The 13,647-nt window shown below is 34.2% G+C and overlaps 1 protein-coding gene across 10 annotated transcripts; it reads right to left on the bottom strand.

The window, feature by feature from the left end:
- On the bottom strand, nucleotides 8,036–13,037 carry LOC107644919 (T-complex protein 1 subunit alpha). Of its 10 annotated transcripts, none has more exons than XM_021103299.1 (11): nucleotides 12,689–13,037; nucleotides 12,580–12,612; nucleotides 11,865–11,937; nucleotides 11,313–11,408; nucleotides 11,122–11,187; nucleotides 10,699–10,916; nucleotides 10,137–10,233; nucleotides 9,360–9,448; nucleotides 8,449–8,569; nucleotides 8,281–8,290; nucleotides 8,036–8,166 (listed from the first exon to the last, which is right to left on the bottom strand). In XM_021103299.1, the coding sequence occupies exons 1-8, from the start codon at nucleotides 12,925–12,927 to the stop codon at nucleotides 9,404–9,406; spliced, it is 867 nt and encodes a 288-aa protein (XP_020958958.1). In that variant the 5' UTR covers nucleotides 12,928–13,037; the 3' UTR covers nucleotides 8,036–8,166; nucleotides 8,281–8,290; nucleotides 8,449–8,569; nucleotides 9,360–9,403. The 10 variants fall into 10 exon arrangements, with proteins under 10 accessions (XP_020958958.1, XP_020958961.1, XP_020958962.1 ...); XM_021103302.1 differs by adding an exon at nucleotides 9,803–9,839 and having other exon boundaries at nucleotides 8,036–8,290; nucleotides 9,360–9,494; nucleotides 12,689–13,036; XM_021103303.1 differs by adding an exon at nucleotides 9,803–9,839 and having other exon boundaries at nucleotides 8,036–8,290; nucleotides 12,689–13,036.

The raw sequence follows: 13,647 nt of genomic DNA, 5'->3' as shown, positions 1-13,647 counted from the left end.
ACCATAAATGAAAATGAGTAAAACTCCAACCCGCTTTTTGACCATTTCACTAACTCTCGTTCCGCCCTCTTCGATTGAAAAATAACATTGTGGGCCCTAATCAATAACTTCATCAGACATTCTACTCCTCTATTAATATCTCCTTTTAGAGCTAACGAATTTTGCTTACGTGTAATATTAAGTCAACATGTGAAAAGAAACTATTGAAAAGGACAAAATGCTCTTTTTTTCTTTCTTTTCTTTTTTCATCTCCTCCTCTTTACAAACCAGAACACCACCAAGCCATTTTCAGTCACCATCATCACTAACATCCACCACCATCATCTGCATTTTCTCCTTCTCCTCTCCATTTTCGGCCACCATCATCACCAACATCTACCATCATTCTTTGTTTTTGCTACACCACCTCACCGACATCATTCTTCTTCTTCTTTTGATCGAACCAAAACCACGAAGTCATATTTCTCCTCCTAATTCTCTGTTCACCCTTGACAACTCCAGCGTCGCCACGACTATCCTCTCTCTCCTTTTCTTCTTTTTACCTGGTACGGAATTTACAATCCACAAACTAATCGGCAAGTACATCGGGTCGTACCAAGTAATACCTCAGGTGAGTGAGGGTCGATCCCATGAGAATTGATGGACCAAACAACAATAGTTGAGTGATTCACTTAGTCAAACAAGCAGAAAGTAGTGTTTCGGAGTTCAAATTTCATTAAATAGTAAATCATGAATTAAGAAAGCAAACAGTAAACTTGGTGTGAGAAGTATGTGAGAGAACAGTTAATGTTTTAGAGATATTTATTTTCTGGATTAATATTTCTTACCAACTATTTTAATCATGCAAGATTCAATTTATGGCAAACTGTAATTGACTAAACCCTAATTCCTTAGAGATTTAGTCTCCTCTAACCTAATCAACTGCTAATTCCTTAGGCAATAAGCTTTCCAATCGTTACTGTCTTCCTGGCGCTAAACGTCAGGCTCGGCGTTTAGCGCCCTACAAGGCAGTGAGCTCGCACACGTTACGAGGTACCTAGCGCTAAATGCCCAGGTTTGCGTTTAGTGCTAGCTTGACAGAATGACTGCACGCATTTCAAATCGATTGGGCGCTAAACAGAATCAAAATTCTTTTCTTTTCTTCTGTACAGACTCTGTCAAACTGATCCAAAATTAACCTGAAATAATCAAAACAATAGAACTACTCAGCATCCAAATAGGCTTCAAACACTAAAATCTCAATAAAACTCAATACATTCATATCTAAAATAATAAGAAAATAAAGAAAAGATGCTCAATTTTGTGGAGGGTTTATGTTGATTCCATCAGTTTTATGATGTATTTTGTTGATTGTTGAGATGCCCTAGTGCTACTAGAAATACTGATTGTGTACCCATTATTTTAATAGTGGAAGATTTTACTGGACTAGGTCCCGTGGATTTTTGTCCCGCTTTTGGAGGGGGGTTTCATGATTAAAATTCTAGTGTTTGATTATTTAATTTCTGCCATTATATTTGCTACTTGGAGTATCTTTGGTGTTGCTTCTTTAATCACACAGGTTGTGCAAAAATTATTTTTGGTGCTTTCGCTGTTAGACAGGTTCTAGTTTGAACCTTAATTTTTCCAACAATGTTGTATCCAGAGCTTTAGTTGTTTATTTCTATGCTAATTAAATGGAGAAAAATACTCATGAGCCAAATATGGTCAAATTGAATTCCAAAAATTACTCGATTTGGAAGACCCTCATGGAAGATATGTTGTATAACAAGGACTTGTATGGTCCTACGGAGGGGGCATAAATCCATAGGTACTAAACACGAGAGAAAAATGTGCAAAATAAAGCATTCTTGATTAGGAAGCTTGTTAATATGAAGTATATTGAAGGTAAATCAATGTTGAAGCACTCGAGTATTTTTCAGGAGATGGTGAACCAATTGAAAAATAATGAAATCACTTCAAATCATGAGTTGAAAGCCTTGTTGTTGTTGTTGTTGAGTTCTTTGCCTAATAGTTAAAAAGTTTTGGTTGTGAGATTAACTAATTCAGCTCTAAAAGAAAAGTTAACGTTAGCAATGGTTAAAGAGAGCATGTTGAATGAAGAAGTCAGAAGAAGAGAGCGAAGTTTGATTAATGTCTCCTCCCAGTCAAAAGCACTTGTTTCAGAGTCACGAGAGAGAAGACAAAGTAGAAAACCTCAGACAGTTCTGATAGGTCAAACAGTCAAAGCAAGTCAAGAGGAAAGTACAAGCCAATAAAGGAGTTCATTTGTCACCAAGGTGGCAAGTCGGGGCATATCAAGAGGTATTATAGGTTCTTGAAAAGAAAACAATCAAGGGAAAGAAACAAAGACAAATGTAAAGATAATGATAAAGAAACTTTTGTTATTGTTTATGAAGATATTATGATCACATATGATGAAAACTATGTTAATCTTGTCTGTGATGATTCCACTTGGATTTATGGATTTTGGTGCCTCATGTCATGTCACTCTGAAGCACGAATTTTTTACTTTTTATACTGTTGGAAATTTTGACAAGATCAAATTGGGAGATAAAGGGGTGTGTGATATCATTGGTATGGGTGATGTGTGGCTTGAAACCAACATGGGATGCAAGTTGTAGTTGAAGAATATTAGGCATGCGCCAGATATGCAGTTCAATCTGATTTTAGTAAAGGCATCAGATCAAGAGGGTTATTGCACTTCTTTTGGTAGTCGAAAATGCAAGATTACTAAAGGGGCTCTCATTGTTGCTAAAGAAGACAATAGTCTTACTACTCTCTACCGGTTACAAGCAAAGTTGTGCAAAGAAGAGGTAAATATAACTGATGATTTCTCTTCTGATTTGTGGCATATATGTCTTGGTCACTTGACCGAGAAAGGACTAAGCGTCTTAGCCAAGAAGCACTCACTTCCAGTGAAAGCTACAACTTTAAATACTTGTACCCATTGTTTTGTAGAAAGCATGCTAGAGTATCATTTCATAGTTCTGGGCCTCATTGGAGATCACATGTTCTAGATTTAGTTCACACTGATATTTGCTCTATGAATGCTAAGACACTAGGCGGTGCATCATACTTTATAAATTTTATTGATGATTATTCTCGAAAAGTATGGGCTTTTATTTTGAAATCTAAAGACCAGGTGCTCAGTATCTTCAAACACTTCCATACAAGTGTTGAAAGAGAAACAAGAAGGAAATTGAAATGTGTTCGAGCTATAGGAGTCCATTTGAAGAGTATTATAAAGGACATGGGATCAAGTTTGATAAGATGGTTCCTAAGACTCCTCAATATAAATGAGTTGCAAAGAGAATAAATCGCACTATTAATGATAGAATCAGCTGTATGATCTCTCATGTAAAGTTGCCTAAATTCTTTTGGGGTGAAGCGATGAGGACTGTAGTAGATTTGATCAACCTTTCTCCTTCAGTTCCACTAAATGGTGATGTTCTAGAGAAAGTTTGGAGAGAAAAAGATATCTCCTATAGTCACTTGCGATTGTTCGGCTGCAGGGCTTTTGTTCACATTCTAAGAGATGAAAGATCTAAACTTGATGGGAAGTCAAAGCAATGTATCTTCATGGGTTACGGTCATGAAGACTTTGGTTACAGATTATGGGATCCGGTGAGCAATAAAATAAGAGATGTGATTTTTCTTGAAGACCAAACTATTGAAAATCTTCAGAAGACAGATAAGCCAACAATAACTGTTAGACATTCTGCTGATGATGAACCTAGTCCTTCTACTAGACCTCCTGTTGATGGAAAAGATGTACAAGTTGATAATGATGGTGATGATTTGCATGATGAACCTACACCTCAACCTGAGGTGCCAGATGTAGAAGTTCCACCAGATGTTGAAGTTCCACTTGTACTACCAGTTAAGCCTGAATTGAAAAGATCTAATAGAGACCTCATCCTTTTCAGAAATGCTCTCTACATGAGTATGTGATGTACATTGAGACTTGGAAACTAGAGAGATACCAGGAAGCTATGTCTGATGAGCATAAAGAAGATTGGTTGAAGGCCATGCAAGAAGAAATAAAATCCTTGCATGAGAATCATACGTTTGAATTTGTGAAGTTGCCGAGTGATAAGAGAGCATTCAAGAATAAATGGGTGTTCAAATTGAAAGTGGATAAAAATGTCTCACAGCCAAGGTACAAAGCTCGAATTAATTTTGAAAGGTATTAATTTTGAAATGTCTCACAACAGAAGAAAGGTATTAATTTTGAAGAGATTTTCTCTCTAATTGTGAAGATGTTTTCTATTCGAGTTGTGCTTGGATTAGCGGCTAGTTTGAATTTATAGGTTGAGCAACTTGATGTGAAGACTGTGTTCTTTCACGGTGACAAAGATAAAGAAATTTATATGGAGCAACCAGAGAGTTTTGAGATTAAAGAAAAGGAGTACCTTGTATGCAAGTTGAAGAAAAGCTTATATGGGCTGAAGCAAGCACCAAGGCAGTGGTACACAAAGTTTGATTCCTTCATGGAAGGTCATGGGTATAGTAAGACTTCTTTTGATCATTGTGAATATGTCAAGAAATTTTTTGATAGTGATTTTATAATTCTCTTGCTTTATGTTGATGGCATGTTTATTGTTGGTCATGACACTAAGAAGATTGAAAGTCTTAAGAAAGATTTGAATAAATTCTTTGCTATGAAGGATTTGGGTCCTGCAAAGAAAATCCTTGGCATGAGTATCACTCGTGACAGGAAGAATGGAAAACTGTAGTTGTCGCAACATAAGTATATTAAGAAGGTTTTAGAGAGGTTTAGCATGAGTAATTCCAAACCTATTAGTACTTCACTTGCTAGTCATTTCAAGCTGAGTTTGCGGTAATGTCCTACAAGTGAGAAAGAGAAAGCAGAAATGAAGAAGATTAGATATGCATCTATAGTTGGTAGTTTGATGTATGCTATGATTTGCATCAGGCAGGATATTGCTCATGTTGTTGGAGTTGTTAGTCAGTTTTTCTTTAAACCTGGAAAGGAACACTAGCAAGCAACGAAATGGATTTTTAGATACCTTAATGGTACTTCCAGAGTTTGTTTATACTTTGGGAGTAGCCAACCTGTGTTGGATGGTTACACGGATGCGGATATGACTGGAGATCTTAATTCAAGAAAGTCTACTTCTGGTTATATGATGACTTTTGCAAGGGGAGCTGTGTCGTGACAATCTCGACTTTAGAAATGTGTTGCTTTGTCTACTACGAAGGAAGAATACATTGCTGTTGTTGAAGCTTCTAAGAAACTCTTGTGCATGAAGAAATTTTTACAAGAGTTAAGCATCAAGAGAAGTTTGTGTTATTTTGTGACAGTCAAAATGCTATCCATATCAACAAGAATCCGACGTTTCATTTTAGATCGAAACACATAGAGGTGAGGTATCATTGGATATATCAAGCGCTTGAGATGAAGTCATATGCACTTGAGAAGATCCATACTGATGATAATGGTTCAGATGTGATGATTAAGAGTTTACCTGCAGTGAAGTTTGATTATTGCAAAAAGAAGACGGGTTTGGTGGACTAGCCTATTCTCACTTGAGTCGATGAGGGGAAGATTTGTTGGTGGGTCTCCAACTCAAGTGGAACCCACAAGCCAAAAGAATAAAAAGAAAAAAAGTGGCAAAATCCACATTAAGAATAAAAAAAGTGGAGAGAGAGAGAGAGTATCTAAAGTGTCTCTCATTTAAAAAAAAAAGAAAAGAAACAGTGAGGAAGAAGAGAGAGCTTCGACAAGAAGAGAAAAAGAAAAAGAAAAAAAATGGTGGTGCCATTTTGATCTCATTCACCTGGTAAACTTGCTCTATTTCTTTTGAAATTTTAGTATGTTATTCCTAGTTTAGAGATGAACATTAAGATATAACTTGCTAGTTGTATTATCTTTTCTTTTGTCTGATTTGAGATACCCATTTTTATGGAGATTTATGTTGATTCTATCAGTTTTGATAATGTATTTTGTTTATTGTTGAGATGCTCTAGTGCTACTAGGAAGACGGATTATGTACCTATTATTTTGATAGTGGAAGATTTTACTGGACTAGGTCCGTGAGTTTTTTGTCCCTCTTTTGGGAGTTTTCCCACAATAAAAATTCTGGTGTTTGATTATTTAATTTCTGCCATTATATTTGCTGTTTAGAATATCTTTGGTATTGCCTATTTAATCGCGCAGGTTGTGGGAAAATTATTTTTGGTACTTCCGCTGTTAGATAGATTTTTGTCTGAACCTCAATTTTTCCAACAACAAGCAACCACAAAATCTCGAAACATTTATGCAGTTTCTGCAAGTACTACTCTACAACAGTCCACTAATAACATCAACACTATCACAACACACATACAACTGGATTGAACTTAGAACATTATGCAAGAATAAAACTGATATCAAATTTGAATTGTCGAAGAGTATTATTATGAGGATCCATAAGAATTTTTCTAAAAATCAGCTTTTAACAAAACACTAACATATCCCATAATCACCAAATCACTCTTTTACATAAAAATTGATACTTTAAGTAAATATCTATACTTAATCAAAATTCAGAAAAAGGCAACTAATAAGACCATATTCCGAACCAAATTCAGGTATTTAAGAAGAAGAAGAAGAAGAAGCAGTAGGGTGGTGCAGCAAGAACAGAGAATGGTTGTGGATGTGGCAACGGGGTGGTGCAGCGAGAACAGAGAATGGTGGTGGATGTTGGCTATGATGGTGACCAAAAATGATGGATAGGAGAAGAGAGAAGAGAGTTGGTCTGGTGGTGTTCTGGTTCATGAAGAGGAGAGGAAAAAAAAAAGAGGAGAGGAGGCGTTTTGTCCCTTTCAATAGTTCTTTAACACATGTCGAGTTAACATTATACATAGGTAAAATCTGTCCCACAACTAGAAAATGGATTAATACAGACAAATTTACAGACATATTTAGTCTTTATTACAGACAGATTTTTGGTTACTGACGAAACTACCGACGGATTTTGTCCCTCTGTAAATTCTCCATCCATTTCCCTGGGACGTCGAACTTTTCGACGGATTTTCCGACGAATTTTTCGTCTGTAATTACAGACAGATTTTCCGACGGATTTTCCGTCTGTAATTACAGACGAATTTCCGATAGATTTTTCGTCTGTAATTTAAACCTTGGAAAATCATCTCACACTCTGAACACTCTGAATATAGACAGAAAATTCGTCTGTAAATCCGTCAGTAAGGTAAAATAATTTTTTTTTTAGATTTTTTCATTGCAAAATAAACTTGTTTTCATACAAAATAAATATAAATTTAATACAAATTTTTATCTAATTTGTATTTGAATATTTATATTATTTCAAATAATAAACAAATTCATCGTATTATCAAACTAAAAGAAAAGTACTATAAACAAGCAAGTCAATATAATTCAAAACACAAAGTATATTGATACATCAACTATAATAATAAGTAACAACCATACATCAACAAAGTGTATTGATACATCAACTATAATTCAAAACAAATACTATTGAAAAAAAGAAAACCTGTAAAATCTATACTGTGGCATACACTAAAGGTGTATAAAACAATCTGCTCTTGTAGCTAACCACTTAAATATAAACATAAACCTAGTCTAAAATTAGGGCCAAACCAAGTTAAAGTTGTTCAATTCTTCTAAGATCCATTAATGTTTTCTATTTCTCCTGGCGGCTTGTTCTGCCATTCATCATGTGCATCTTCTATCTATTTGTTTGCTTTGCCGACTTGAATTGCTTGCCTAATTGTATAACATGATTATTTGCTTCTTGAATTTCTTGATATACATGTTATACTTGTATTTTACTTGCATTGTTATTACTTGTGTTTTCTATTGGGATTGAGGAGGTTTGTAAGGCGGTGGCGATGGGATCGCATGGCGGTTAGGCTGGCGAAGGCTATGGGACAGCGGAGAATTGCTAGATTAGAAATCCCTTAAGATAGTTTACCCCGTTTCATAAAGGTTTTTAAAATTATGGTTTTAATTTTAGTTATGCTTTAAGTTGAATCTTAAACAACTGCGTAAGCCAAACAATTTTCAATTAAAAATCATAATCCATTTGTAGGAGATAAACATATTATAAAAAGAGAAAATGTTTCCATGCCTTAGATGAAAGTTTGTGCTTACTCATCAACATTGTGCTGATTGTTAGTCTGTAATATAAAATGCAGCAATCAAAGTGAGCTTCCTAAACCTTTACACCAACGCATAAATGTATTTCATATATCAAACTTGAAATAGAAGCATCGGTTAACGAATTAGCATACCAACTGCCAACTGCAAAAAAAGAGAGAGGAAAAAGAATATATATGTAGAACAAAAACTGAAATAGTGACAATAAAATAAGAATGAATAAAGTAATTAGTCAATAGAAAATATAGAGGAAGCATATAAAGTTACTCCGAAATGCAAGTGCATAGAATCTTTAATATTACCTGTTTCACTTGATCATAGCTGGCTAGTTCAGCAGCATTAATGATAGCACTTCTTGCTATATTGGGGCCAATCCCAGTCCAAAGAGCTCCAAGTCCAAAGAGCTCCAACTCCTTCCTGAGTCTGTTGGATGAAAGTTCAAACAAAACTGGTTTTTATAGTTTCAATGTATAGCTTTTATATAGCAAACTCGATTCTAATAATAATAAACATAAGTAAGAATAAATGAAATGATGTGGAAATGAACTAGGGAGGGCAATAAGGACCCTATTTATATCCAAATGTGGAAGGCATGATGCCTGAGTTGCGTAAAAAGAATAGTAAAACCAAATAGAAAGATTGCAATTAGTACATAAATAATTGAGAAACAGTTAAGCTTAAACGATCATAGAGCTGTAGTGTTTGGTGCTGCAGCATAGGTACTTATTAGTTGAGAAAAAGAAGCAACATTTATTCCACTAATAATTAAAGCTATCTTCTTTGTTTTAATGCTGCAGAACAAAAGATGCATTACTCATTTATTTGCAGTGGTATTAATACACAACACAACACAGAATGATAACAGTTTATTTATTGGCTAAGTACACAGAATGATAACCCTTTTCAAGTACATAGAATGATTCAGCCATGCATTTTATACTTAATTTTCAATAGAGAAACAAGATAAGCATTAGCCAGAGGAGAGGTAAAAAATTATCAAAAAATTATCAAAAAATTAAGACATCATATAATGTTAGAAGAAGTGAATCAGCTTTATTATACCAAATTTAATTATAAATGAGTCATTGACTTTGGAGATTTGATACATTGAATTGTTCTATATGGACATAAATAGAAGAAACTATTAGCCCCTAAAAATGCTTAGAACTTAACACTAGATTAAGAAACACTCATAATTAAAAGTAGAAACTACCTGGTCAGCAATCATTCCAAGTCCCGTGCTTTGCATTAAAGACTTTACACCCACGCCATCACCAAGTTTTTGACTAGCTGCTCGAAACTCTTCCATAGATTTCTCAGGGTTAGTTCTTTTTAAAGATCATGGACGCTGCCAAATAGCAATTGCAGATTTGGAACATGTAATGCACACAATGCAATAAACCAGAACAAGTCTAAAAGCAAGTGATTCAGATTCAATTCAGTGACTGGATACTTTATACAAGTCTTTGATCAATTAAGCAATCAAGAACTGTCATTGAGTTGAGGAAGAGAAGAGGCTTTAATTCACAACAATTATATGAACATGAAAATGCAGTGTCTGAAGAGAAAACAACATAAATGAATCAATTAAATAAATAAAAAAGAAAACAGTAAGAATTGAAGTAGAAGAAAATATTATTCAAATAAGACATGCACCCCTAAGTTCCTCCTAGCAACAGACGCATTGATTTGCCTGCACCCAACATTGTAAAAAATATTATTCAAAATATCAAATTTAGTCACTCAATGCAAATATATGATAAAAACATAAGTTCTTTGGTGTGATGCCTAAAAAGGAAGAATCCTAGATGTGGTGGTAACTAAGCTATATTAATCCTACATAGGCATTCTTTTCCTTATCAACATGTAAAGCATAATAAAAAAAATTAGTTATTTTCTTCACATGCCTAAATGAAATAATTACAACTAATGTCTCTTGCAGAAAGTAAAAACTATTAAGAATTTCAAAGAAAAAAAGAAACTAATATACCTTGAGTGCCATGTCATCAATTCCTTTAGTAGTCAGAACAACATTGGCTCCAGCTTTCAATAGTTTTTCAATGCGTTCCTTAGTCATATCAGCCTCTCTGCAATACGAAATAAAATGACCAATTGCCAAGCCATGGAGTGAAACTTGGATATTATTTTATTTTGAGGTGGTAAGAATATTGTTTTAGAAAAAGCACAAGCAAATTTCCACAATAAAAAACATTGGCATTACACAGTTATTTATTATTTTAAGAAATTGCAAAATTATAGAATTATTAACCATAACAATAATCAAAGGGAAAAATCTATAAAGGGAAAATTTCAGTGTACACAACGGGAAACCCCTGGCCAATTCTTAAGATCATTTTAAAATTTAACACTTAGCAATATATGGTGAACAGCAACGGTGTTGCTATATAACACTATTTAATTTTTAACAACAAAATAAATATTCCCGCTGATATATGAAAGGGAGTTTGGCAAGAATTTTTTTTAGAATAATATGGAAGGCATGATCATATGTCACTGACAGAAGATTTAAGCATAAATTGTACTAATATTACCTTTGACGAATTTTCTCAAGCTCTCTGGGATCAGTAACTAATACTTGAACACCCAATTGCATTTTAGTCTTTTGAAGATTAAAATCAAGACAGGCAATTTTTGCAGGGGCAACCCTAAGAGGCATTCCTTGAGCTGCACGGCCAGTATTTAGAGCATAACCATTCATCAGAAAGCTGTCTCTAGCACTTTTTCCATGAGCCTTCAATATATTGATTCCCTATAATAATGGTGAACCAAAAAAAAAAAGGACAGAGGATAAAATCCAGAGAATGACCGTGATAATTAAAGCACGTAAAGGCAAGATTTAACTAATTGAAGTACACATCACAAATTCTCAACACATGCTGAAAATAGAGTGTTTTAGTTTCACCTAGGAGCAAGCCATATAAACAATAAGATGAAAAGGAATTCGAAAAACCAACCTTGATTGGGTATTTAACTTCCCCCCTAGCATTGGTCATCTTTACAACTTGCACTACCTCTACAACCTGTGTAAATAACCAAAACCACAAGAACCATAAGCCCACATGATGAGAACTGAAACTCCTTTTTGCAATTGCGCAGTCCATATCCCCAAAATTTAACCTTTTCGAGAACTAAACTTCAAACATACCAAGTTGGCAAAGAAGTCATTGTCACCAGATATCAACTTTGACGACATGCTGGTCTTGGCACAGTTAATAAGGGATTCCTTTCCAAGCTTGTCAACCTAAAGTCAATAGAGAAATCCGATTTAGTAACAAATAAGATATACCAAAGCTAGTAACTGCATCGCACTTATGGCAAGAGAAGCAAGCTCTGGTCAATACAAAAATTGCATTGCAGCCAGAGGTTTGTCCCGAGACCTGCCAAATCATATAAGCCAAAAAAACTAATCAGCATTTGCAATCTTTGCATGAAATGCATACCTCTTATACCAAACGGAAAATAAAAGCATAAACCAAACAGACCCAAAAAGTGAAAATCAAATTCATTTGCAGTATATATACCAAAAACAAAAACACCTTCGAAAAGAAAAAAGGAAATAAATCATGTTCCTTACTAATTTGAAACCAACCTTAACGTGGCAGTGACATTATACTTGGGCAGCATCCTGCCACCAAAATAACCAGGTCAGTAACCAATTCCTATTTGACAAATCCATAGAATCAATCAGTGCACTAACCTGATATCTTTCATGAAAAGCTGTTTGGACTTTTCCACCAACCTTGATATCATCCCGGAGTATCTGCTCCTCACTCCTCAGCCAAGTAGGTCATAGACAAAGTTAATTTTATTTTCCATTAATATTTAAGCTGAAAAGAATAACTACTTCTATCTTAACATATCACCTAACTACTTCTACAACTTCCAAATCACAGAAGAGAGAATAATACTGCAATAAATAATCCTAATACTACAATTTCTGCATAGATAAATCTATCTGCTGCAATAAGTGATTAAGAGAAGCCATAATCTAGAAGTTCAATTCCATTCTATATCTATAAGAGTTCAACGAATTTCACTGTATTGCTAGAACACTAATTAATTAAGAATGTGCAATTCTAGGGTTCCAAAAACAATTAACCAAACAGAATAAACAAACATGCATACAATATGAGAGGAAATAGATTAAACCAGCGTTATAATGGTGAAATTGAAAAAGTTTCAGAAAGCCTCTTCAAGCTATATATATAAAATTGAAATCCAAGTATTTCGCACATTGTATAAGAATAAAAAATACTAAGATGAATGATTGAAAGCAATGCATTTATCTACACACAAAAAAAATCACAAATAGTGTAGAATCATGGAACAAGCTCAGAACAGGTGATCGAATCCCTAAGCTGGAAATTAGAAAAATTTAAACAGAAGAAAGAGAATGGAAAGGTCAAAATTACCATCTGTTTTGAGATACCAGCATGTGATAGAAACTGCAACAGTAACAAGAAGCTCAATCAACATCAACAACAACAAGAAGATAGAAACTGCGAGAAAAAATTGATAAACCTAAAATTGGCACAGAAAAATTGAACCCTAAGCAACAGCAAGGAGGGGGCTCGTGCGACGCAAGCGGTGGCGGCAGCGGTGGAAAAAGACGAAAACTCAGAGGAACGATCGAACAATGGCAGCAGAGGCGGCGGCAGAGGAGGAGGAGGAGGAACGGAAGAGAGCGTGACGGAGAGGATCCATTGGAAGGGGTGTGACGGAGAGGATCCATTGGAAGGGGTGTGACGGAGAAGATCCATTGGAAGGGGTGTGACGGAGCTTCGGTGCGACTGAACCAAAGCTGAGATGCGCCGCTGATGGAGGATTTGGAAGGGATGAGCGTGGAGATTTGTAGAAGTATCGTGATTGAAACGCGGAGCTTTTTGGTCACAACCCTTATTTTAATATTTTTCGACGGAAAATTTTAAATTACAAACGAATTTTCTGTCTGTAATAATTTAATAAAACGCTGCATTTTTTCTATTTAATTACAGACGAATTTTTTGTCTACAACTATTTTTCACAGAAAAAAAATAATTTTTTTGACAGAATTATCGATAGATTTTTTTTTTTTGTAATTTATACTAATTCATTTTTTTGTTTTCTGACAAAAAATTCCTCTAAAATTCCGTCTGTATTAACTAGTTTTTTAGTAGTGATAGTTTAGGTATTAATCTAATGTTTTATTCTCTTCATGACTTTATATATTTTATTTTATTCTCAATTTATTCATCGTTATTATTTGTTTTTTTTTTTACTTTTGTTCTATTATATGTATATATGTTGCATATAAAATTTTAAAATAAATTAATTAATTTAAAATAACTTTTTTATTTTTAGAAATAGTAATGAAAAAATTTTTTAATTATATATATAATGAATAATAGTATTTTAAGAATGAAAGTGAATTCTTTTTAATTTTTGTATTTTTATATAATTAATAATGTTTAACAAAATTTATTTTAGTATATATAATTTTG

Source organism: Arachis ipaensis, chromosome B05 (assembly GCF_000816755.2).
Source record: "Arachis ipaensis cultivar K30076 chromosome B05, Araip1.1, whole genome shotgun sequence".
NCBI lineage: Eukaryota > Viridiplantae > Streptophyta > Magnoliopsida > Fabales > Fabaceae > Arachis > Arachis ipaensis.
Note: the sequence above shows the minus strand (reverse complement) of the source record. Positions and strands in the feature narration are given on the sequence as shown.

What these genes read in the sequence shown, in the direction of transcription:
- LOC107644919 (XM_021103298.1), bottom strand. Translation starts at nt 12,927, where the DNA reads ATGGATCTTCTCCGTCACACCCCTTCCAATGGATCCTCTCCGTCACAC. An exon ending in TTTTTCTGTGCCAATTTTAG is followed by an intron (nt 12,613 to 12,688) that starts GTTTATCAATTT and finishes TTACTGTTGCAG; the next exon opens with TTTCTATCACATGCTGGTAT. An exon ending in ATGACTTCTTTGCCAACTTG is followed by an intron (nt 11,188 to 11,312) that starts GTATGTTTGAAG and finishes TTATTTACACAG; the next exon opens with GTTGTAGAGGTAGTGCAAGT.